Source organism: Panthera tigris, chromosome B4 (assembly GCF_018350195.1).
Source record: "Panthera tigris isolate Pti1 chromosome B4, P.tigris_Pti1_mat1.1, whole genome shotgun sequence".
Lineage (NCBI taxonomy): Eukaryota > Metazoa > Chordata > Mammalia > Carnivora > Felidae > Panthera > Panthera tigris.
Genome location: NC_056666.1, coordinates 130,471,785 through 130,497,472, shown reverse-complemented (window position 1 = coordinate 130,497,472; position 25,688 = coordinate 130,471,785). Strand labels below are relative to the sequence as shown.

The following is a 25,688-nucleotide window of genomic DNA, read 5'->3' as shown; positions in this document are numbered from 1 at the left end:
CTGCCAGAGCCACTCCTCAGGTTATACCCCGCCCGGTCATGCGTGTGACCTGCCTGGCCCCTGAAAGCCTTTGTGGAGTTGGTGACCAGCTCCAGGTCAACAGGCACGTCTGGAAGGAGACCGCCGGGGGCTGTGCAGGTGCGGGAGCCACCTCTCCCAGCCGCAGAAGAGTCCTGCCCACTGGCAGGCACTGAGGACCAAGGCTCCCTGGCAGGGACGGCCCCACAGGTCCCGCCCAGGTGACCAGAGATGTCCGGCCACGGCATGCGGCCGACACAGGGAAGTAGGCAGACCTGGCTAAGGGCAAAGCACCCAAGGCTCCAGGGCACCGGCAGCTGAGGTTGTCTCCGTTTATTGTTGGCGAGGAAAATCCTCGTGAGTTAATACAGTGCGTACTTTCCCCAGAGGTGTGCTGAGGGGGGTGCCCCGGAGCACCCCAGAGATAGCTTATAGCAACAGTGCTTTGACCGAGAGCTGCTGGACACATTCCCTGGGGAAAAGGCCATTGTCCCCATCGGCTCCTCCTCTCCCCTGGCCATCTCAGTGGGGTCAGTGGCCATCAGTCCTTCAGGGGAACGAGTTAGGAGAGAACGGACAACAGGCGAGTGTGAGTAGACAGACTGGTGACGGCCACACGCAGGAACGGGCCCACCATCCCCAGCCCTGGGGGAGGTGGGGGGAGGTCCAAGTGAGGGGTCAGACTACAATGTGTTAAGGAACCAGGATTAGCACCTCTGTGAAACATCCTCCCTCGGCTGATGATCGGGGACCGGAACTGCCACGGGGCCTGCCTCCCAGAGACCCTCATCCACCCGGCGTGGCCGCCCAGCCCCGTGGCTCCGGGGGGTGAGGTTTCCTATGGAACCAGGGGAAATGAGAGAGGCCCCTCCTAGAACTCTGAGGGACAGAGGGAGGGATTTGTCCATCAGGCCCGTTTGTGTCTGAGGACACAGTAATGAGCTCAAACCTAATTAGACTTCATAAATAGAGCTCCTGAGTGAGGAGAAACAGATTCAGGGCCACCTGCACTGGAAAGGAAAACGGGGACGCAGAGCCAGGGCTGGGGCAGGAAGAAGCCAGGGCCACCAAGCCCTGAGTGCTGGCCTGCCAACAGCAGCAGAGGCCTGAAGGCAGGAGACCCCGGCCGGAGGTCCGCCATGGGCGGACCACGCGGGCGGAAGGACCTCCAGGTCAGGACTGTGACAGCTAAGAATCCCAGCTGGACACAGTACAGAAGGGAAGAGGAGGGACCAAGGGGCTGCCCGTCACAGCAGGGGCTGAGTGGTGGGCAAGGCGGGTGTGCTGGGCCGCGGCCCCTCCCTGGATCCTGGACCCAGGACCCTGCTGGCTCCGTGGGTCAGTCCCAGCATCTGGAAGCACCAGAACCAGACTGGGCAGAGCTGAGCCACAGCTGCCTATGGCTCAGAGAAGGGGGAAGAAAACTCTTTGGCCCAGACCAGCAACAGGACCCTGAGGAGGGAGAGGCTGTCACCGAGAGGCCCCCTCCCCTTGCATCATCTTTCCTCAGGACTGATCCTGATGGGAAGCAGGGAGCCCCCCACCCCCCCGCCACCCTCGAGTGGAGCACAGCCCAGGGGCTGAGCCAGGAGGGGTGAAAGTCCCAGCTGGCTGCCCTCGCTGTTAGCTCTTGTCCCCCGGGGACTTGCTCTTGGTATCACGCTTGTTCCCTAGCAGCTTCAGCACCTTCATGGTCTTGAACTTCCCCTTTTTCTTGCCCTCGGGTTCAGCCTCCCTCTGGAACTCTGCAGAAGAGAAAGGGGGAGTACGTCGGGAGAGGCCAGGGGCCGTGACGGAGGCCCAGCTCCGCCCCTCCACCTCGTGTGGAACCTTGGGCAGGTCACTTCACCTTTCTGGGCCTACAGGATGGGGTTTCTGGCAAGGATCCGGAAATAAACGAATGTGAAAACAGTCTGGAACTCTGAAGCGTGGCCAAGATTTATCATGAAAAGGCCCGACCCCTAGGCTGGTGCTCAGCTCTGTGGGTTACAACGCAAACACGGACAGAGCTGGAAGGAACCTCAGAAATCATCTGCCTATAGACAACGAGAATGTGGGCCTTTGAAATGAACTAACACCGACAGAGCTCTTTGTAGTTGCCAGGCCCGGGGCTAAGTGCTTTATTTACATGCATTATCTGAATAGCCCTCCCGTGAAGGGGTGCCCCTATCACCCCCAATCTGCAGACAAGGAGGGGGAGGCCTACAGGGCTGAAACGGCTGGGGCTCCAAGTCACCCAGCTAGTAAGTTCCAGATCTGGGACTGGAACCCAAGCAGCCTGACTAGAGTCCAGACCCAACCACAAAGCCACAGAATGAGTCACTGGTGGAACCAAGATTAAACCCGGGTCTCCTGACTCCGCGGCCAGTGCCCTTTCCACCATTCCGGGCACCGTCTCATCTCTGGTAGGCACTGCTGTGTGAGGCCGCCAACTCCTCCAAGATCAGCTCCAGATGTCAAGGAGGAATGCCTGGCTTCAGGCAGCCACCCTAGGAAAGTGCCCCTTGCCCACCACAGCCCTCCCTGTAGCCCCCCCACTCCCAGCCCAGGCCATAGCCCTTCTCGCCACACACGGCCCTCCCGGCAAGAGAGAGGCTGGGAGTCTGCACACGCCGTCCCTGTAGCATCCGCTCCGACCCTCTGTCCAACCTGCCCGCCAACCGTTCTGGGGAACCAGAGCCCCAGGAGGGCCTCACCTTTCCTCCTGATCATGGCTTCCAACATCTTGTCTTCCTCTTCCTCCCTGAAACGAGAAAGGGAAGCCGAGGGTCGCACAGGAGGAAGGCCCGGATATTCTCAGTCCCTTCCAGCCTCTGAGTCCCTCCGACAGGGTTGAGCAAGGGTGCGCTGGGATCGCTGGCAGTGAGGACAGGGCTGGCCAGGCCTGCTCCGGACCCCTGCGGCAAGGAACCCCAGGGGGTAGCCCTTCCCCAGCCATGTCACCTCTGCCGGTCCTCATCCAGGCAGTTGACGATGGCGTTGCGCTGCTCGATGAGGGTCACGAGCTCCTGCATCAGCACCTTCTCTCGGCCCCGGTCCTCCTCTGTCCAGTCCTTTTCTGCCCAGGGAGAAAGGTCGGGGGCATGAGTGGGGGGAAAACCCGCCTGCCTTCCCAGGAAGCCAGGAACCAATGCCTAAGTGCTGAGGCGGCTGCGGGCTGCCCCCATGCTGGATCCTATGAGGACAGAAAGGAGGGGCCCAGCGGGTGGGGATGACAAGTGCTGGGGGAAACGAAGGTGGTTCTGGCAGAGACAAAGCATACTAGGATGCCTACCAAAAAACCTTTCAAGGGGGCTCCAGGAGGGCAAGTACAACACACGTTCTGAGAACAGAGACCAGCTCTTGCCGAAGCATTCCTGCTTCTGTTCCACAAATGTTCACTAGGTGGTTTCTTAGAAGAGCCAGGATGCAGGCTGGGCCTGCTAAGAGTCTCCAAAGGTGGGCTGGCCAGAGTGGGGCCGGGGGGTGGCGGGGGGGGAGACAACAGGGGACTCCTAGGTCCTTGCACAGTAGAAGCAGTGTGTGGCAGTGTGTGGACCCAAGTGGCACATCGGGACCTTAACACAATGCCATGAAGGAGGGCAGATTAGAGGGGACAGGAACTTAGGGGCGGGGAGCCCAGCCAGGAGGTGTCCCTGAGGTCTCACGTACCTACTGCCCCACCAGCCTCCTCCCAAGAACCCGAGCCATCCCACAGGACCACCCAGGGGCCCACCTGTGCCTTTTTACCTCTCATCCAGCCCATAGCTTCCCAGGGGAAGGGTGCCCACACTTAGCCTTCCCTCCACGACACCTGGCACCACAGGCCTCCCTGTCTCGAAAGAAATATCCTGAGGCCCCCTAGTCCTGTCCCAATGTCCTAACACCTCATCTTGCCAAAGCTCAGGAGCAGGTGGCCCAGCACAGTTCTGGGGACAGCACGGGCTTCTGAGTCACGGCCCAAATCAAATCTTACTCTGACGCTTCCCAAACCTTGGGCCCAGGGAGGTTATGTCCCTAACCTACATGTGGGGAAACTGAGGCTCAGGGAAGTTAAGTCCTTGACCAGTATCACACAGCAAGGGGAGAGCCAGGATTGGAGCCCGGGGAACCTGACACCCCCAAGCCACAGCCCTTTTGGTGTTTTGTGGGTCCCTACCTCATCTGGGGCCTTATAAACCAAAGGCAACATCTCTGCAAAGGCAACATCTGGGACAGGATGACAAGCCCAGGACATGCTGCCATCACACAGAAGGCTGGAGAAGCAACACAATATGCCCAGGCCCAGGTTGGCCTGGGGGTGCAGGTGCTGCGCCCACCCCAGCCACAGAATGTCACTGTGGCTCCCTCTGCATGGTGGGAGGGGGCGGGGATGGGGGCCGTGCCCCAGCCTCCAGGAGATTTGGGAGTGACTCACAGATAGCAGGGGAGTGGCTTCCAGAGACACTCCTGCCTTGGGTCTCACCCAGCCCCCCAAGTTCCTCAGTCAGTGGAGAGGCAGGGCCACTGTCCCAGCAGACAGGAAGGGCTGTGTGTCCAGGAACAGGCCAGGGTCAGAGACCTGGATTAGAAGCCCAGCCCCCCCACCAGTGGGCAAGACTCTCAACCTCCAGCTTTCCATTGCCTCATCTGTGAAATGGGAACAGTGAGGTCCACTGCCTGGACCAAGAAGTGGTCAAGAGCCCTGATACCTCTGATCTCTCTGCCTAGCTGTGGCTCAACTACACGTCATGGCCAAAGACCCCAACTCGGCCACATGTAATAACCATCAACCATCAGCCCCTCAGAGGGCACGGAGTGTTTCCCTACCCACTGTCTCCTGGTCCCAGGAATATCCTACAAGGTGGGTACCTTTATCCTGTCTTACACTTGAAGCTACTAAGACTCAGAGAGACTGAGAAACCTGCCTAAACAGCGCCCCCCCACACACCCCCCATCCTCTGCTTCCAGCATGTTTTTTAAAATTTTTTTAAATGTTTATATTTGAGAGAGAGAGAGAGAAAGCGCACAGGCAGAGGAGGGACAGAGAGTTGGAGGTGGAATCCGAAGCAGGCTCCAAGCTCTGAGCTGTCAGCACAGAGCCCGATACGGGGCTCGAACCCACGAGCCGTGAGATCATGACCTGAGCCCAAGTGGGACTGCTCCCAGCCTGTTAGTGGCAGAACACAGGACCATGTGACTCCACACACACCCGATCCCTCCCGCTGCCCTTCCACCCTTCTAGGCCCTTCCTGCCTCTCCCAGAGCCACTCCCAGGGTCCCGCTGAGCCACACTGTGCAGGGGACCCACCTTCCCTCCCACCGCTGGTGCAATCTTGCCATGCTCTAGCCTGATGGCCAGGCATCTGCTGTCACCCACTCACCTGGGGCAGCCCCGGGCCCTGGAGCCTGAAGGCCCTCCCCAGTGGGTGCCGCTCTACCCACAAGTTCCAGGAGAGGGAGCAGCCCAAACAGGCCAGCCTGCTCCCAGGCCTGGTGCTGCCTGAGAGCCTTGTCACCCCTGATGCCACGAGTCCGCAACCCCACACCGGCCATGCCGTTCCCTGTCCTGCCATCGCTCGAGCCCGTGTACCACCTGTTACGTGACCCAGACGACACCCCCCCGGCGCTCTCCTCCTCTGGCCCTGCTCCCGGCGTCTGCCTATCCCCAGTCTGGAGGGTCAGCACCCAGCCCACTCCTAAATGTCGTCAGGCCCCCCGGGCGGGTGCCAGAGGAGCACGTGTCCCCATACCCACCGGGCTTGTTGAGAAGGCACCGCAGCTCGTACTCCACATCCGCCTGGCGCTGCTCTAGGTTCTGCTGCTTGAAACTAGAAGGCAGGAACAATGACTGTTAACCCTGCCCCTTGCATGGCTGCCCTGCCCTGTGCTGTCAGCGACGAGGGAACATAGGGAAGATTCTCCGTTGTAAACTCTGCGGATTCTGGGGACCGGAGCAGGGGGCCAAGTGGGGGGGAGGGGGGGCACTCACACATAGATGAGCTCAGACTCCCGCCGCACGAGCAGATGTTTCTCATGGATGAGCTTGAACCAGTCCACCAGCATGTCGTCCTCACGGCCCTCTGGAAGCCAGATGCCCACTGAAGCCAGGGCTGGCGGCGCTTCCAGCCCCCGAAGAAGCCATCGGGGCTTGCCCCCAGGGAGAGAGCCTCCCGTCACCCCTAAGTCCCACCCGCCAGGCCCTCCCAGCAGCCCCCGCACCATGTACTCCGCCACGAAGCTTCTCCTCCAGCAGGACCCCACGGTGTTCCAGGGCATCCAGCTGGCGCTCAATAGTGTCCATCTCTCCGTGGATGTCCTCCTCGGGGATGTACTGGTCAGCCTGGACCTGCCCGACAATGCCCCGGTGACCTGAAGGACAGCCCATTCCTCCCACCTGCCCGCTTCCAGGAGCTTTAGCCATTTCTGGCCAGCGTTGGCCACCACAGACCCGGGCCCTAGGCTGTGTCCCACCCCCCAGCGTGGCCAGGTACAGGATCCCAGTGCAGGGAAGGGTGGCTGTGGGGACAGCCACAGCCCCTTGATGCCCCTGGCCCCAGCCAGCGCCAACAGGCACACCCAGAGGGAGGCACAACTTCCTGCCTCTCGTGGCAACCCTCCCCCCGCTTCTCTGCCCCTCCAGAAATGATACCACAGTGTGAGAGAGTGACCCTAGTGGACAAACTCGAGAACGCTCTAATCTGTTTAACTACAAGTATATCATGTGAGTGCTTTGATCCTTGAACTATTATTAGTAACAAGTTAAATGCATCACTCATTGCGCCCGGTTGAGAACAGCTGGTCTGCTCAAAATCCCCCTGGCTGCAAGCTAAACCTCCCGACCAGGCCACCCCCGGGCATCCGAGGGCAGCTGCCCAGACAGGCAGCCTCTGGGAGAGCCCCAGGGGATGCCTGAGGCGGCCAAGGGAGGGGCTCCCCAGGGCTCAGGCAGCCGAGTGGCTGGTACCTTGCGCTTGATGAGTGGGAAGCCGTGTCCTGGGGCAGGTGGCCTGGCTGGCTTGGATCCCTTGGTGGCCTTCTTTGTGGTTGGGGATGCTGTGGGTGATGCCTTCCGGTTAAAGGGATTCTCCTTGCAGGAAGACTAAAGGCAGGGAGAATGGCAGAGGATAAGTCTGGGGAAGAGGCAGTAAGACAAGCCCTGCCCCCCTCTGCCAGACAGCTCATTCAGGCCTCACAACCACCCTTTTCTAACAGGCACTCGGGCTCAGAGAGGTAAACGAAGCTCCTTGCCCAGCACCGCCCGGCCAGGAAGTGTGAAAGCAGAGATCCCACCTTCCATCTGGCCAGTAGATGGAGGAAAAGAGTGGCTTCCTCCCTGTCCAGGAAAGACCCCTACCCTCTCTCTGCTGCACCCCCCTCCACGTATCCACAGCCCTGCATCTGTCTGACCCTCTGTGGAGACCCCTGCCCCCTCCGAGGCCAGCACAGCCAGGCCGCCCCAGCACTGGGACAGGGCCTCGCCTGCCAATACGAGTGACGCCAGCGTCTTCCAACTGCTCTCCCCAGCTCATCGGAAACAGAGGGGTCATCGTGGGCCCCACGGAAAGGTCTCACTTGAGGCCTGCAGTGCTCCCAGGAGTGTTTACCCAACTTTCTCCAAGCAGCTCAGGGAGGCTGGAGGGAGCCCTGCTCCTCTCACTTGTGCCAGCCCAGGGATTCGTTTGGACTGGCAGTTGCCCTGGGATTTCTAAAGCAGGGAAAGTACCAGGGCCTGAGTCCAGGCATGGCAAGGAGACAGGGTTTGGTTCCCACAGGGCAGCGCCCGCAGGGGCCCAGCAGGACCAAACAGCCCGAGGCCCCCAAGCTCCTCAGGGTTCTCAGCCTTTCAGCACCAACTGTCACGCCAACCTTACACACACCCCAGGATGGGAAGAAGACGTTTAAAAGGAGCTGCCTGAAGGGGAAGGTGTCCAAAGTTGACCTCTTCCCCTACCTGCCCCTCCTAAGGAACCCTGGGCCTCCCCAGAGCAGTCCGAGGCCCACAGAAGGGGCAGGGCCTTCTCAAGGTCACACAGCAGGCGGGTGGCGGGGCTGGCTAGGACGCCGTTGCCCAGGCCGGGGCAGGTTAAATTGTCTGGACCGAAAGCTCAGCCCTCTCCCCCGACTTATCCTCTGTCAGGTCCATCAGACCATGACTACGGCCACCACCCCCCACCCCCATGAGCTGTCCTGCCACCCTGCCCCCGGGGGCTGCACGAGCCTTGGGCCCCAGCGGGCTACAGAGAGTGCGCAGATGTGGACCATCAGAACCTGGTGGCCCAAAAGGACTGTGGCTACAAGAGAGGTGCCCTCAGGAACTAGACGCCTAGAGGAAATGTCCTGATCCCTAATGACCCCCGGTCCTTGGCACGGGACTGAGAAACAGTTACACAAACAGGCACGAAGGTCACCTGCAAAACGAGCCCCCTGCCCACTCTACCCCCAAGAGGAGACAGAGCCTGGGGTGAGCCTGGGAGGGGGCCTCTGGCAGAAGCAGGGCCTCAGAGAATGGAGAGGTGGACAGAAGGATGCGAAGACAGACGGTGGCTGGGTGAAGGGGTCCCGATGGGACAAGTACACGGGACAGGCAAGTAGACAGGGGCCCGGACGCATCACTACACGAAGGGCCAGGCATGGGGACAGGGGAACGGATGCACGGGTGGACGGGTGGATGAATCCGTGCCTCCGCAAATACAGTCGTGAATGGGCCGAGGGAAACATCCGGGTCAGTAAATAAGTCAGACCACTGGACAGATCCTTCGGACAGGACAGCAGCTCTTAGCAGGCGGGGAGAACTCACCTTTACCTGGAGCTGCGGGGATGAGGTTCCAGGAGAAGGCACGGGGCTCTTGTCTCCAACCAGTAAGAGAGGCGTGGGGGCAGCGCCACCGCAGGGCTTGGCTGGCTGGGGCCCCGGGCTGCCCCTAGTGTTGGGAGCGAGGCCAGGGCTGGCTTGGGGTATCCGGTCTGTGCTGGGCTGCACCAGCTCCCCAGAGGAGGAGAGGGAGGAGGAGTTGGCGAAGAGGCTGGCAGAGGTCGCGGGGGTGCCAGGGGCGTGGACTGCAGGCTCTGAGGAGCTCTTGGGCACGACCGGTGGCTCCAGAAGCTCCCCAGGCGGGGTCTGGCCGGGGCCCTCGGAGGACAGGCTCTCCACGCTGAGGGCTGGCGACGGGGCAGCCGAGGGAGGCTCCGAGTGTGAGAGGCGGGAGGTGTGGAGAGCTGGGCAAACAAACGAGCACGTGAGCGCCACACGAGGAGGTACAGCCTCACCTCACGCCCCCCACACCCCACAGGGCTGGGGGAGGCCCTGGACGTCCTCCCGCGTCCAGTCGAGGCACTCCCAGCAACGTGCTAGGACCCAGGTCAGGAGGGGCCAAATCATCCGCGTTCATCCCCCACACTCTGGGATGCGCTGTGCCACCTCATGGCACACCTGTCGTCCCGGGTTTCCACATTGTTCCCCGCTTCCTCGTGCACATGGCGGCTGCCTCTACTTCCCCGCCCACGTCCGATCTGACCCAAGGCAAAGCCCAATGGAAGGGGCAGATCTGCCAGAGGAGGGGAGGGCAGACGGAATCAGGGCTGGCCTCTCCTCTGCCCCGACCAGCAGGAGAGGGAAGGAGCCCGCAGCCCTCGCAGCGGCCGGCCCTGGCCAGGCACCGCCCCGTGTCGCGCTAGTCCTCGCGTGGATGATGGACACCGTGCTTCGAAGTACCACCATCTGTGTTTTCCAGATGAGGCCACAGACCCAGAGAGAAGGCACTTGCCCGGGAAGGGCTCGGATTGACACAGCTATGTGGGACTCAGCACTCATCCCGCCCGAAGCATCCGGAAGCTGCCAGCCACCCTTAATTCCAGGGTCCCAGGGCTCCAGCAGGGGCCGGAGCAGGGAACCGAGCACGTGCTCTCAGTCCCACCGTCTAAGGGGCTCCCGCTGAGGTCCTGAGGGCCACCCCCCAGCCGCGGTGGAAGGTGACCAGGCCCAAGGCCTGAGAAAACCCGCAAGACGATGAGCGACAAAAACCATGACGTGCCTGGACGCGAGAGAGCGCAATGGGCGGAGGGGGGAACAGCGCCCTGGGGCCGGCCCGCCACCTCCATCTTCCAGACGGGGAGACTGAAGACGGACACAGGGAAGGAACTGCTCAAGGTCATTACGCATGTGTCACACACAGCCAGGTCAGAGTCCCAGGTGCCCGGCAACTGGAGGGTGGTGACTAGACAGGCGGACTCAAGCCAACCCCTGCCGCACGCTCTCCGCGAGCCGGGCTGCGCTGAACCCCTGGCTGGGGCGCACATATAACCCTCACGACACCTCACCTGCGGGCGCACTACGAAGGGTTAGGAGTACAGAGTCTGGAGCCTCCTGCCTGACACATCCTGTCTCTGCTGCTTACGTGCTATGAGGCCTTGGGTAAATCACTTACCCTCTCTGTGCCCTCACCTGCAGAATGGGAGTGTGACCACCCACCTCACCGGTTTGCTCTCGAATTAAATGAGAGGACACACGTGGCCCCTGGCCCGGCGGGGATCCCACCGCACCACACACCCTTCCCCAGCCCTGGGCTGACCCAGGCAGCCGAGCCCCGAGTTTTGTCCGGGGGGGCTCCCAGAGATGGCACTCACCGAGTGGGGAGGCGCTGGGCGCTCGGGGGGCAGGGCGCTTCTTTGTCTTGGGGCTGCTGGTGGGGGTGATGCCATACCAGGGGTGCAGGGACTTGGGTGTGGACTCCGAGTGGGCCAGGGCGGGGCCTGTGGCCAGGCCGGGTGCATCTGGGGACGCCTCCTGCTCCTCCTCCTCCTCCTCGAAGGGGTTGTAGGGCTTGGGCTCCAGGCCAGCTGTCACCTGACTCTGCTGGGTCACCTCCGCCACGCCTCCGTTCTCCACCCGCCTGCTGTCCCGGCTTGGAGGTCCGGGGCTGCTGCTCGGGGGGAGGGGGGCTGGCTTCTTCTTTGGCTCTGCCTGCACCAGTGTGATCCATGGGGGATCCTTCCTGGGGGCTGGTGTCCTGGACGGAGGTGGGGAAGAGGCAGAAACCATTAGGGGGCGGGGGGACAGCAGCCTCCTCTCTCTTGACAGTTCCTTCCGAGGAGGTAGACGAGAGACCGCACCCTTCTCTCCCAGCCCAGGGGGGGCCAGTCTGGGTCCAAGGCCGAAATGCACTGTTACAGTCACACGTCGGCTGGGCCCCTTAAGGCCCAGAGAGCGTAAACCTTCACATCACACAGCCTCCATGAGCCCAGCCCAGGAAAGGACCCACAGCGGCTCTCTGCATGAGGCTGAGAAAGTCACCCAGCCTCTCTCCACAGTCGCCCACCTATGAAAGGGGGACAACAGTCTTCACTTCACAAGGTTATTATAAGGATCCAATGGGCAGAGTGCCTTGTATACAGCAAGCGCTCACTGGGTGCACTCCCATTTCAGCTGGGGCCCACCCTCTCCCTCACAGAGCACACAGGGGAAGCACAGCTCCAAAGAACAGTTGGAAATAGATGCCCGCACGCAGGACGCAGGGTCCCGGGGTGGAGGGCCTGAGCCAGGGACAGAGCTGAGCTTTTCTGGGTCTTTCTGGACTCAGCTGCCAATTCTCACAACAGCTCTCTGAGTGAGGCCTCACTCTCCCACGTTCACAGGGCAGCAGAGGCTTGGAGAGGTAAAGGGGCCCCGGGGGCACTGTCTCCACCAGACTACTGCCCCAAAGTGGGGACCCCGGGGGGAGCCTCAGGGAAGGAGAGGCGGGCACAGCGCTCCTACCCCACCCAGAGTGAACCTTGCGCGTCCTCGGGAGCGTGTGCTGGTGAGTCATGTGCCCACGGGAGGCCTCGCCCCCCCCCCCCCGGTCCCAGGAACACCCCCATTCCCACCACCAGGGCCTCCGATGCAGGAAAGCCTCTCAGAGCCAGCGTACCTCTCAGACAGCTTGGGGGTCCCTCTCGGCTTGGGGACGGGGGGTTCGTGCAGCCTTCCTAGATGGGAAAGGAGAGTGAGACAGGCCTCCACGGGCGGCTGTGGGCAAGGCGGCAGAGTCGGGCACTGGGGAACCTGGGGCGCCCTCCCTTTCTACCTGGCAGATCCGGGACTCCAGGTAGCCGTGGAGACCTCACCCGCAACCTTGCACCTCCAAGGCCCGGCACTCAGGGACATTAGATAAGCACCAAAGGTGACGGGTAAAGAACGGTCATAGGGGCCAGGCCAGGGCACCCGGAAACCCCATCTGCATTTCAGCTGAGAAGGGGGAACCCGAGTGGCCCGCGGACACGTCCCCAGTGCGGACAGGAAACACTGCCTCAACTCAGGCCCGGCATCACCTTCTCCTCAAAGCTCCCCCTGACCCCCAAGTGGCCTCCAGGCAACCCACAACAGCCCCCCCTCCCCCGTCGTGACAGGCTCCCACATTCTCCGGAAACCCCTCCGTCTGTGCCCGTCTCCCCCTTGACGCTGGCAGTGCCTCGACGGCACAGATCGGCCTCAGCAGGACATCCGGCCCCAGGGCCCAGCTCAGGCCTCCACGAGTGCTCCCAATGCACACGCACAGTCAAACCCCAGACACACCCCTGCAAGCGCCCGGCCCCCCCTGAACCCTCGCTCACCATTTACTAAGCCGCTGCCGCCACCCGGCTCCCCCGGGGTCTCATGCTGCAGACTGGACCGGGGCCGGGGCGTGGGGGGCGTCGGGGCCGTGTTCTCAGACGCCTTCCTCGGGGCGGGCGTGGGGCGGCCGGCCGGAGAGCTGCCCAGCTCCTGCGGTTTGCTTGGAACCCGGGGCTTGGTGGGGATCTGGGGCCGGGCCTCGGGGCCGGCCTTGGGCACATCCACCTCAGCCCCGACAGGTGCACCAGGGCCGGGGCCGCCTCCGTCCACATCCTCGGCTCCTTCTGCAAGTTGCCGCTGCTTCGGCTGCAGAGGCGGCCCGGCCTTGGTCCCCGACCGCCCACCCGGGCCCAGCCTGGCACAGCGCTCCGCACACACGAAGGTGCCTTCCTCGGGTCCACTCCGGTAAGCTCCAGGGAGCAGCGTGCTGGAGCACCGCCGACACCTGCCGGGGAGAAGGTGGGGTGGGCGCGTCGACGTAGCCGGGCACCGGGCCCGGGACCCCGGCCACTCCTCCCCCAGTAGCCAAGGCCGTTCCCTCCCTCCCCTCCTCCCACCCGCCAGGTGGATTCTGTCTCAATACGCTGGGCTTCCAGGCAACGTGGGTTTTGTTGCCGGTGTTGTTTTAGGAAATAGAATGAAATACGACGCATCAGAGTGTATCGCACAAGCGAGACTATATTGTTTTAGGGAACTCTAATGCCAGTTGCGCACCTGTTTACACAGGTTTTTATTCAGGCACGTGTCAGAACTCTCACAGTGTCAAACGTGTTTTCCACTGGAAGACACTGTGAAAAGTCTTTAAAACACCGCGCTCGTGGCCAAAGGTGATTGTGCTGGTGTAACGATGGGCCTGCTTGAGACTTTTCCCTCGTGACACCTCAGTTCTGCCATCAGGCCCCTGGGGTTCCAGGCCCGGCCATCATGCGACCACACACGCGCGCGCGCACACACACACACACACACAGACTCACATAGACACAAACTCACCCAGAGTCAAATGCATGTTGTGTAACTCAGTCACTGGCCTCTCGACTATTTTCTAATTGCTTTTTCGCAACATATAAAATGTTTTCCCGGGGCGACTGGTGGCTCAGTCAGTTAAGTATCTGACTTTGGCTCCGGTCATGATCTCGCGGTTCATGGGTTCGAGCCCCGCACTGGGCTCTGTGCTGACAGCTCGGAGCCTGGCGCCTGCTTCGGATTCTGTGTCTCCCTCTCTCTCTACCCCTCTCACACTCGTACTCTGTCTCTGTCTCTCAAAAGTAAATAAAACACTAAATAAATACAAATTGGGGCACCTGGGTGGCTCAGTCGGTTAAGGCTCAGATCATGATCTCACGGTTTGTGAGCTCAAGCCCCACACTGGGCTCTGTGCTGACAGCTCAGAGCCTGCAGCCTGCTTCGGATTCTGTGTCTCCCTCTCTCTCTCTCTCTCTCTCTCTCTCTCTCTCTGCCCCTCCCCTGTCTACACTCTGTCTCTCTCTCTCTTTCTCTCAAAAAATAAATAAGCATTAAAAAAAATTAAGAATAAATAAACTGTTCTTCTACGTTTTCTAAGTTGTCTGTCTTTTCCTTGTCTCTTATTCCATTTTCTTTACACGTGACTTCCCCTGGGAGCCACACATTGAAAACAAGTCGTGATTTTTTAAAAATCCTTTTTGTTTTTCTCAAGGGCGTTTAAGGCAGCTCCTGAATTGTCAGTAGGTCGTTAGCCTCGGAGAGCGTTGGCGCTGCAGGCAGAACCCCTGAGCTCAGCTCCTTCTCTAACTCCGTGCCGGCGCGAGGCTTTTCCCCTCACTAAGCCTTAGTGTGCTCATCGGTAAAATGGGGATAAGGAAGATGTTCCGGCACGAAGAGCCCCACAACGTGCCTGGCCCCCTGAGGCGCTGAATCCATGGAATCTCCCTCCCTGGAAATGGGGTGCTGGGGGGGGAGTGAAGCCCACTGCCCCCCAGGCTCCCCCCGCCACTCACCGGAAGCAGTGCCTGTGGTATAGTTTGCCTTCGGCCAAGTAACGCTGCACCAAATGCACGTGCTGCTGGCAGGCTGCGCACGTGCTGCTGGGGGTCCGGTGGGCGCCCTGCTCTGACAGACTGCCGGAGGAGAGCTCCTCACCCTGCAGGGACAGGGTGGGCACATGGGGGGGGGGTAGAGGTGTGGTCACCAGCCACCCCGTTAAGAAAAGCCCCCTTCCGGGGCGCCGGGGGGGCTCAGTCGGTTGAGCGTCCACCTTCGGCCCAGGTCATGATCTCACGGTTCGTGGGTTCAAACCCCGCGTCGGGCTCTGGGCTGACAGCTCAGAGCCTGGAGCCTGCTTCGGATTCTGTGTCTCCCTCTCTCTCTCTCTCTCTGCACCTCCCCTGCTCGCACTCTGTCTCTTTCTCTCTCTCAAAAAAAAATTTTTTTAAAGAATAGTCCCCCTCCCCTAAAAAGCCACTGCCCCCCCACGTCCGCATCAGCTTTGCAGTAGTAATGTACTTCATCAGAGCCCCGGAGGAGCAGAGGGAGACAGTCACCACTTTGCAGATGAGGAAACTGAAGCCCCGAGAGGGGGAGAGACTGGCTCAAGGTCACCGGGTCAGAATGGAAACAAAAATCCTGACTTCCGGTTTCTGGGGCCCTCCCGGCCAGAAAGACGGCTCCTGGCTGTATTACCCCTTCCCCTCTCTCATCCCTGCAGGTTGGCCCCTGAAGGGTGACTGTCCTCGTAGGCCCACCTCGTCTGCCTTCTCTGCCTCCCCTCCTGGGGCTGCAGATGTAAATCCCGGTTTCTCCGCTTCCAAGCACTGTGACCTTGAGGTTGCTTCTCATACCCCTCTGTGCCTTGGGTTCCCTCCTGCAGACGGAATCCTAGAACCCCTGACTGTCTCAGCCCCAGCTCACCGGGCTGCACCAGCTCCCCGTCCCTCAGGAGCCCCTCCAGCAAGGGGAAGCTGGGAAGGGGGAAAAGCCCTTTGCACACCGGGAAGTGTTATCCACATTTGAAGTGTGGCTCCTCTAAACATCTGGGAGCAGGGGACCGGCCTTGGACAGGTGATGAAACCTCTCGGAGCCTCAGTTTTCTCGACACATAATACCGACGTCCCAGAGGTGTGGAGAGGATACATGCTGGGAAGCTAAAACCCTGTCTCAACAGGAATCTGGGGAGTATTTGCTCTATGATAACGTGTAAATCCTGCCAGCGCCACGAGGGCAAAGTCAGTGTTGCAGACTGTCCTATGCCCCCTTCCCAGGCCTGGCAGCTCCTGATTCTACCCCAAGCCCTGGAGAAAGAAAAGGAGCTCCCTGCCCACAGAACGGGACTGGAATCTGACCCATGCCCCCTCACCCACCCTGGCCTATGAGGCTCTACGGCCAAAGCCAATGGGACAAGCCCCAAGAATGAACCCCGCAGTGGCCCCAGCCCGCCCACCCCAGGCATCTGCCTACCTGAGCCCTGTCTCCTGGTTGTGCTGGAGTAGGTGTTCCGGATGGCGGGGAGGAGGGTGCCTGGGCCTTTCTAGGTGATGAGACACTAGCTGCCAAGAGACAGGAGGGAGACCCTGAGGCAGGTAGAGACCCTGAAGTCCTAGGAGGCCCCCACCTGGCCTATAACTTGAGCTCCACAGCTATCGCCTTTGGGCAGACCACCCAACACAGCTGGACCAGAGCAGGCCCCGACTTCACACTGGCCAGCGGACACCTCCTCTTCCGAGCCAAGGGCAAGGGCAAGCTAGTTAACCTCCCTGAGCCTCCACTAAGTGGGACAGTGACTCCTCCCGCTCAGGGGCAGCGTAAACGCTAAGGCAACAGTAGGATCACAGATTCAGCAGCGCCCAGTATGCGGCAGGACCAGTGGCTTCCTTCCCACCGGGGGAAGGGGGTTGGAGGGAAGGAAAAGAGAGGAGCCACGTGGCGCTGGTCTGAAGATTCAGGAAAATGGGCTGCTGTGGCCCAGAACCCTGCTTGCACTCCCTCAAGCAAAAAAAAAAAAGACGCCACCATACCCCACCAGCCCCCTCTGAGACTCCGCCCCTTTATGATTTCAGCAAATATCCACTGAGCGCCTACTCTGTACCCCCATGATTCAAATAAAAACCTGGGGCACCCAGGTGGCTCAGTGGGTTAAGCGTCTGACTCTTGATTTCAGCGCAGGTCACGATCTCAGGTTTGTGAGATCGAGCCCCATGTCGGGCTCTGTGCTGACAGCACAGACCCTAGTTGAGATTCTCTCTCTCTTTCCCTCTCTCTCTCTGCCCCTCTCCCTGCTCACGCTGTGCGCAAGCTCTCTCTCTCAAAATAAATAAATAAATAAACATGTAAAAATAAAATAAAATAAAATAAAATAAGATAAAATAAAAATCTAAAATTCAGAAAACCATATACCCCAACAAGTCAATTTTACGGTTTGATAATTTTCAGAATAAAACCCAAGTTCCTTACTGTAGTCTAAAATATCATTTGACAAACTTTATTTTTTTTTAAGAATTATTTTAAGTTTATTTATTTATTTGGAGAGAGACAGAGAGAGGGAATCCCAAGCAGCCTCCACACCATCAACACAGAGCCCGACACGGGGCTCAAACTCACAAACTCTGAGGTCATGACCTGAGCTGAAATCAAGAGCGGCCCCGGCGCCACGGCCGTGGTGGTGTTTTTTAAGTACTCGCCACGTCCATCGTGGGGCTTGAACTGACAACCCTGAGATCCAGAGGCACATGTTCTACCTAATGAGCCAGCCAGGCGCCCCTGCGTGTATCACATGTCATTAAGGGGAAGAATCGTTTCCTGAAACTTGGTTCAGTGACACTCACATGCGTGAACTTGGACTGTGATGGGAACGTGTGTGATGAGTCACCGTCAGAGATTCTGAAAGCGGGGCAGCCTAATCGAGGAGCACCCTCCATCATCCCCCTCTGTCCTCATCCCCTCTGTCCCGCCCACTCCCCGCTGAAGCACACAGGCCCCTGTGCTGCCCCTTGCCTGGAACATTCCTCCCCAGATCTTCAAATGCCCTCCTTCTTCTCTCTGTCCAACGCTCAGCTCAGATGCCAGCTCCTCAGGGAGACCCTCTGTGACCACTCGTCCGGTAGCCTCTTCATCCTCCCACTGGTTTTTACCCCAGTTCCGTGATTTGTCTCCTTCATCAGACTTCTTTGCAGTTAAACTACCTACTGTTAACCTGTGCTCTCTCTCCCTCCCTCCTGTTCTCGGCTCTCTCCCCAGCACCTGGCACACCCCCTAGGGGGCTCGGTAAATATTTGTTAAATGAGGGGCGCCTGGGTGGCTCAGTCGGTTAAGCGTCCGACTTCGGCTCGGGTCACGATCTCGCGGTCCGTGAGTTCGAGCCCCGCGTCGGGCTCTGTGCTGACCGCTCAGAGCCCGGAGCCTGTTTCCGATTCTGTGTCTCCCTCTCTCTGACCCTCCCCCGTTCATGCTCTGTCTCAAAAATAAATAAACGTTAAAAAAAAAAATTTTTTTTTTTAAATATTTGTTAAATGAATGATCAAGTGCCAGGTGTTGGAGCCATAAGAGCACCGGGGGTGGGGGGGGGGGGTGGGGTTGTAAATCAGGGCAGGCTGCTTAGAGGAGGCAAAATGTGAAGATGGGAAGGTGGGTAGGAAAGAACGTCGTGGGTGGGAAAAATGGAACAGAAGATGGCGTGTGGGGCTGGGGGATCACCACGAAGAAAGGCTTAGCAGAGAAGGGATGTGATGGACTCAAAACACAAAACAATTCACTATGACCATGGCTGGGGCAGCGAGCGGCTCAAACTGAGCTACGGGAGAGACCCTCAGGGGCCCCACTAAGAAGGATGACCCTCACCCGTGCCACGCTGGGACTGCCCATTTCGCACAGCCACCGGGCTTCCTTCACTCACACTCTGGTTCCAGACCACGCCGTGGTTGCTGGAGGGCAGGGGTCAGCTGCCGTGCCCAGGGTCACTGGCACCACGGAGCCTGGTGCAGGGGGGAACATTCGGCACGGCGCTGTGGTGTCTTAGCCAGGGCCAGGTTCCAAAGCTACCCAGTCCAGCGAAAGTCAAGTCTAGTCAAAATCGCCCTTGAAATCCTTCCACTTGCCCAGGAAGTACAGTACAGGACCATCTGGGGAAGTCTGACAGCCAGCTTTGCCCCCAGGGTGGGGACACATTGCTGTTGCTTCCGTGGGCTGAACATCAGGTGGGATAAAAATGGTTTGCATTTAGGGGCCAAGTTGTATGAAAAGCACCAACTGTGCCTTTAGCAATAAGAACGGGGGTGATCCCACCCAGAGCGGCGAGGGGAGCTGGGCCCACCAGGGTCGCCCATTGAGGACCCAAGAATACAGAGGGCACGAGCAACAGTATCGTGGAAGGCCCTTCCCCGCCCCTCCCACCTCACAGGGCCTCGGAAGGGTGGCCCTCCAGAAAAGAGCTCAGTTGAAAGAGATGAGGGTTTGGAAACAAGGGACCTTCCAGAAGGTAAGACTGAATTGTAATTCTGGGTAAACAGGCTAAAACTCTAACCAACGAAATAAAGAAGTCACAGTATCAACCTTGAGTCCTAAATAAGGACCAGACAGGTTCACAGGTCCTCGCCCCTCACAGCAATCCTAAGAGACGGGTGCTATTCTTATCCCCATCGCAAAGGAGAAACTGAGGCAGGCAGAGGGCCATGGTGGCCCACTGTCATCCAGAGAGTCAATGGCAAAGCTGAAGTTCTAAGTCCGTGCTCTTAATGCCCACCCTACTGCCTCTCACCAAGGACTCGGTGCTCAGGAAATACTTTCATTTTGATTTCTACCAAAACAAACATAATGGTATCTGTTCAATTATACTATCGATCTCTATGGCTGGGTGGGTAACAGGTTATTTTCATCTTTATGCTCTTCTCTACGTTCTCCCTTTTCTATAGGAAGTATGTTTTACTCTTAGCAAGAAAAAAAAATCTGTCTTTATAGAACACTTTTTTTTTTTAAAGAGGTTGTCTGGGATGGTCCACATGGAGAGCGGAGGCAAGGCCCCCGGGGACCCAGCACAGGCGTCAGGACAGCTGGATTCTTGTCCAGCCATTCAGCTTTCCTGTTACGTGACTTTGAGCTCCTCGGTTCCCCTCTGGGCCCCCCCTGGGCGCATTTCTTCTCAGCAGAAGGAGAGGCCCAGCTGTCCTCAAGGGCCGTTTCTGCAGGAGGATGCCCCGGGGCAGGGGGCTCAGCAGCCAGTAACCTCAGGGCAGAGAAGTACCCTGTAGCTCCCCCAAGTTCCCCAGCCCCACCCCCAGTTCCCCAGCCTCTCAGCGTTCAGACCTTGAAGGTCTCGCTGGCTGGGGAGGAAAAACCCCAGGGAAGTTTCAGCAAACAGGAAGTGAGGGCGAGTGCCGGAGAGGTGAACTCACAGGCAGCGAATGAACTCGCCCTGCTTTGTCTCTCTACCTTCATTTTGTTCCGCGATTGGTTTGGGTGTTTTTTGCCCAGGAGACTTGTGAGCTGCACGAGGGCAGTGATCGTGAACGGCTGCACCCCCGGGGCCCAGCGCGGTGCTGTTGTGCTCGGTCCATATGTCAGTGCCTGAATGAATCATCTGGTGAATAAATGATGTGCTGCCTCCCCGGCTGCCCCTTTGAACGCTCAGAAAAACAGTCCTGCACATCCCCGGCCCCACCCCCAGGACCAGCCTCCCTGTAGGGCTGGTCCCCTCTCACCTTGGCCCGGGCTGGAGAAGTGGTTGTAATACTGGGACACGTAGGTCATGATGCTGAGGCAGTCAGGGACACTCATGGAGACCATGTCATTGGGGTCCAGGAGAGCAGGGATCCCCAGCTCCTTCTCGGCCACTTCAAAGGCCTGGGGTGAGGGCAGGTGTGGAGTGGGGGGTAGAGGGGAGGGTGTAAGGGTAGGAGTGGGGGCGGGGGTGGGGGAAGGCGGAGTGGTAGAGGCAGTGGGGGGAGCGGGGGCAGGTGCACGAGTGGGTATGAAAGCAGCCACAACAGGAAGAAGAGGAGGAGGCAGGGTTAGTGGGTGGCCCTCAGCCTAGGCCCAGCTCCCCTCAGCGGGATGAAGGGTCTGAGACCATAGGCTCCCCTCTGGTCCCACATGATGGTCTGGAGGAGGACCGGCTGGTAATCCAGACACAGGGGGGCCAGAAGGAAGAAGGGGGTGGGGAGAGGAGCAGGCAGGGCCCCAGTGCAAAGCAGCTTCTCAGGGAGCTGGTCCAGGATCCCCTTGCCTCAGTTCCTGCCCTGCAACACCCCTGCCCACTCCCACCCCGCTCCACACGCCCACAGCCTCCACAAGCCCACAGAGCTCCCACCCGCTTGGGGACTCACCAAACGGTTGTTCTCGAAGACATTGTCCTTGGAAAGCGCATCAAAATCTCTGCAAAAGGTAAAGGGGAGGAGGAGCGTTGAGGAGGTGACTGGGGCAGGGGTATGGAGTCTGGAAGGAACAGTGGCCCCGACCTCATCCCACCCAGTGGGGGCCTCAGCAGGGTTGGGGGAGGGGTCTGTGGACAGTCAAGGAGGAAACCAAGGCAACGAGCACATGCTCACAAAGCCAGGTCTGCCAGGAGGGGGCAGAGGATGAGCTCATGGCCCCCTCCGGCATCCAAGCAGAGGCTGGAAATCACTCTGAAGGGGCGGGGCCCAAGTCCAAGCTTTCAAGTTTAAGATCCCTCCTCTCACTGTACCAGAAAGCCGAGTCCTGAGTCAGTGGCAAAGACAAAACTAAGGGGCGCCTGGGTGGCTCAGTCTGTTAAGCGTCTGACTCTTGATCTCCACTCAGGTCATGATCTCATGGCTCGTGAGATCGAGCCCCGAGTTGGGCTGTGGACTGACAGTGCTGTGCCTGCTTGAGATTCTCTCTCTCTCTCTCTCTCTCTCTCTCTCTCTCTCCCCCCCCCCTTTCTCAAAACAAATAAGCTTTAAAAAAAAAAAAAAAAAAAAAGACAACACTAAGACCAGGACTAATGTTTGTAACGACAGGAACAGCCACAGATGGCTGACCTGTGCCGAGTTCCTGTCTGGAATTTATTTTTGTAGCAACTCTATTTGGCAGGTATTTATCCCATTTTACGGATGAGGACCCTGAGACCCAGAGAGGGGAAGCCACTCGGCCTCGAGAAGCCACATTTCTGGACTTTTCCTCTGCATATCACAAACCCAGAGAGGCCACACCAACTCGCACAGCCTTCCTGCGCGTCAGCCTCCCGGGTGCCCCCGCCAAAAGCCTTGCCCTTCTATGGATGAAAAGTGCCGCCTTGACTCTCCCAGACGGTGAGCCCAGAGGCCAGAGCAGGCAGCACCTCCTCCAAGGTCAGGGTCCCAGGCTCTGCTCTTCCGGGCCTGGCTGTGTGGCCTTGGGCAGGTCACCAGTCGTCTCGGCCTCCCTTTTCCCATCTGTATGTTGGGGGAGCTCTAAGACCACCTCCCAGGTTGGTGGGGAGGGTTAGGGTTGAGTCTGGGCGGGGTGAAGGGCGGGCCTCGGTGATACAAGGGAGCGGGAAGGCATGCCTTTCTCCTTCTGCCCCAGACAATGAACCGTGGGCAGAGGCAGGAAAGGAGAGCCTGAGAACCCCAGAGGGAGGTGCCCCAAGGCTGGGTGGACTAGGACAGGGGAGCTGACTACGTATGAGCCTCAGCCCTTTTGCCACATCTGGCCGGGTCGCTTCCCTCTCCCCCGACCCCAAAGCCGGGTCCCTAGGTCCTCTTGCTTTGCCACTGCCTGAGAGTCTGGCCATAAGCAAGCTATTTCACATCCCTAGACCTCAGCCTCCTGCTCTGTGAATAGGTGAGCAGTCGCCAGCCCAGCCCCAGCAAAGGCTTGTTCAGAGACCCAATGAGACAAAGGCAACTAGTCTTGGCAGTTTATTTCAGCCTCCCTGGCAGTGTTCCTAGAAGGCTGGGGTCACATTTTGTTCACCCTGTGCCCTCCATGCCCTGTGTCATTCCCGGTACTTCATAAGTGCTCGATAAATGTTCGCTGAATGAATAAATTCCGGAAACAGTGTGAAAACTATAAGGGCCCCTGAGATACTAATTTTTCCTCCAGCTTCTTCCCCCACCCCCATCTCTGTCCCTCATCAACATCTGGACTTTAGTAACACAGATATTCTCTAAGAGTTTTCAAAAACCCTGGGAAGTTCTATTTGGCTCTGGGGGAGACGAAGGACCGAAAAATGAAACCCACATGGTCTCTGTCCTCAAGGGAGGGGGGCAGGGGTGGGGAACAATGAACCAGCCCCTTCAGGAGGGCAAACCCCACCCCCTAGCGGAGGCAGGGCCCACAGCTCCAAGAGCTTGAACCTTTCAGATGATTCTTGCCCTCGGCCCTTACCCTGCCCCTACTCTCATGGGGATCCTCCTTACGCCTCATGTGGCAGCTGGGCCTCAGTTTCTCTGCTGCGCAATGGGCTGGTAGCCCGGGCACTGGCCTGCTCTACAAATGAATGTTTAGACAGGATTCCGGATCTCTTCGCAGAAGGGGAGCTGCCCTCCCCTGCTTAAAACCCACAAAGCCCCCCGTGGCTCCATCCACCCTCCTGAGCCAGCAAGCCTGGTGCTCCGGGCCAGCTGTACCTCCGGGTCCCCCCTGCCACGCGTTACAGGTCCCAGCAGTGCTCCCTCCCCTGGTCTCTGCTCAGGTGGCCCCCTCCGGCTGGCACCTGCCATCACCTGGCTCCTGCCATCTCCGTCACCAGGCAGGGCCCAGCACAGAGTGGTGACTCTGTAACACTTGTTGAGTAAAGGAAGGAATAACACACACTCATCATACTCGACTCTCTAATCACACAACTTACAATAACTACTGTTAATTGCACGCTCGTTGCCTCAAACCAATCCTGTGACGTCGGTCCTATTATCAACCCCACTTTACAGACGAGGGAACTGATGCCCGGAGCGGGGGGGGTCTAGTGATTTACCCAAGGTCACCCACTTAGAACACGTGGGAGCTGAACAAAACCCAACAGCCTGCACTTTGATACTGGTAAGCTCAGGCCCAACAAGCTTAGCTTGACTCTCAGGTCCCTTCACACACTGGCCCTGTCCCCTGCCTCCCGCCTCGAGGCCCGCCCCCAGCCCAAACAGAAGATCCCGTGAGCCCTCTTTTCCAACACACGGGTCCAATGTGGGTGCCCCTCTCCTCCCTCCTTCCAAGCCCCACTCCTGAGCTCACCCACCCTGTGTCTGTGTTACTGCAGCTGTCACATGTCCCACGGCAGGCAGAAGCCCGTGTGCGTCTCCACCTCAACTGCTTCGCTTCCGCGTCCACGTCCCCCCAAACCCTCCGCTCCAGGGTCCAACACAGGGCCCCACGGCACGCAGATGTTGTACCCCCCACCGGTACAGAGTGAACCAAGCACATCTGCACCATGGAATCCTTGTGGCGATCCTCTCCTCCCTTCTCTCCCTCATCAGAGCCCCCCCAGATGCTCCCAGGGCGAGCACAGGTCTGCCGTGGAACAGACACGGAAAGACTGCAGAGCCTGCCTGGCTCGGGGAGCCCTGTCGGGGGCGCCGTCCACAAGAGAGGCAAGGACCTCTTGGTCTCAAGCTGCAGATGAGACAGGAAGCCCCAGAAGTGGCGGGCCCCAGCTTAATTTTCACTTGGTGTCTTATGAATGAGTGAATGAATGAATGGAAGAGGTTCCAGGGCCCAAGGCAGGACCAGCTGAGGTCAAAGCCCCAAGTTGCCAACTGCTCCGGGGGAGGGGGGTGGGGGTGGGGGTCGGAATAAATTTTTCCATGAGAACCCCACTGGGCAGCTGGGGGTAAGAAGGGGCCGTTTCCCACCCTGGAGCAGCCCCGTGGTGGCTGTCAGACAGACCTTATGAGCCTTCACTCAGCCACCCTGCCCCACTGAGGACAGCAGGGCTGTGGGGCACACACTTGGGAGGCAGATGTGTGTCCTAACTGCGGTGGGAGGTAGGGGGTGTATATCCATCCGTCCAACCACTCTTAACGGGGGTCTCCTCTGTGCCCGGCTGGAGACAAGACGGCATGGGGGAACCACAGAAGTGAGCAAGGGGAACCGCTCACAGAGGGGACGGGCCTCAATGCCTCCCTCTCCGGGAGGGAGGTGCTCAGTGCGCCTGTTTGAGAGCACTGTGGTGCGGGGAAAGGCCCAGGGTCCCCAAGGAGAGCTCGATTCCCCTTCAGAGAGAGTCAAGGCCTACGGGGGCTCAGCGTCCCTTTGGCGGAAATCAGTGCCCTATGGGCGGGGTCGGTGCCCCTAGGCCACGGACCAGTATGGGGGACAGGTTCGGTGTCCCAGTGGGCGGGGCGGGGCCTCGTGGGGAAGGGGGGGGGGGGTGCCCCCTGGGTGGCGGGTGCTCAGTGCCTCCAAAGTCTTTCGGGGCCGTCGGCAGGGTCGGCGTCTCGGTCTCCGGGGGGCGGCGCCTGCCACCGCCCGGGCTCCGCGTCACTGAGGGGGGCGGGGGTCCCCAGCTCGGGCCCGCGCCGCCCTACTCCCCGGCCCGCCCGCCTCCCCCCACCCCGGCACTCACAGCAGGTCGGGCCGGTGCCGGTGCAGGATGGCGCAGAAGGCCAGGCCGTCCCGGAAGGAGCTGCTCAGGTCGCGGATGTCCACGCCGCGGTAGCCCTCGCACTGGCGGCGGCACCAGGCCAGCAGCGCGCCCCGCGGCCCCGCCATGAGCTCCGGGCGCCGCCGGGATCAGGCTTCACCCCCGGGCCCCGCTCGGGCCGGTTTCCGGCGGCGGCTCCAGCTCCGGCGCCGCTCCGAGCTGCGGGCGCCGACCCGCGGGCGGCGGGCGCAGGGCGGGGAGGAGGCGGGGCCGCGGCCTGGGTGTCCGCGCTCCGGCTCCGGCTCCGGCGCGGGGTCCCGGCTCGGCTCGCTGCTCCCTGCCCGGCCCTGCCCGGACCTGCCCGAGCAGCCGCCGCCCGCGTGGCCCGGCCCGGCCGGCCGCCGCCTACTCACCGCCGCCCGCCCCCCTCGCTGTGGGCCGGGCGCGGGCGCGGGCGTCCCGCTGGCCTCGGTCCCCGCCCGCGGCCGCCGGGAGCGGGGGGCCTGGCGCCCCACCCAGCGGCGGCTCCGCCCCCAGACGCGCCCCCGCCCGCCCGAGGGCCCGACTGCCCACAGCCCCCCCTCGGCTGCGCGGTCCCGGTCACCGCTTCCCCTCGGGAAGCCCTCAAGACAACTCCGG

The 25,688-nt window shown here is 60.0% G+C and overlaps 1 protein-coding gene across 2 annotated transcripts; it reads right to left on the bottom strand.

Annotated features, from left to right (window-relative positions):
- Positions 1-336: 336 nt before the first annotated feature.
- MICALL1 (MICAL like 1) lies at positions 337-25,330 on the bottom strand. 2 transcript variants are annotated; one of them, XM_042993240.1, is made up of 18 exons: positions 25,032-25,330; positions 20,857-20,905; positions 20,233-20,374; positions 19,964-20,098; positions 16,001-16,089; positions 14,545-14,687; positions 12,568-13,013; positions 11,886-11,943; positions 10,603-10,985; positions 8,777-9,195; positions 6,944-7,078; positions 6,199-6,325; positions 5,969-6,059; positions 5,734-5,807; positions 2,962-3,076; positions 2,715-2,761; positions 1,705-1,763; positions 337-565 (listed from the first exon to the last, which is right to left on the bottom strand). In XM_042993240.1, exons 1-18 carry the CDS (start codon positions 25,175-25,177, stop codon positions 560-562), a joined length of 2,664 nt encoding a protein of 887 aa, XP_042849174.1. In that variant the 5' UTR covers positions 25,178-25,330; the 3' UTR covers positions 337-559. The 2 variants fall into 2 exon arrangements, with proteins under 2 accessions (XP_042849174.1, XP_042849175.1); XM_042993241.1 differs by lacking the exon at positions 19,964-20,098 and having other exon boundaries at positions 337-1,763; positions 25,032-25,328.
- Positions 25,331-25,688: the final 358 nt, after the last annotated feature.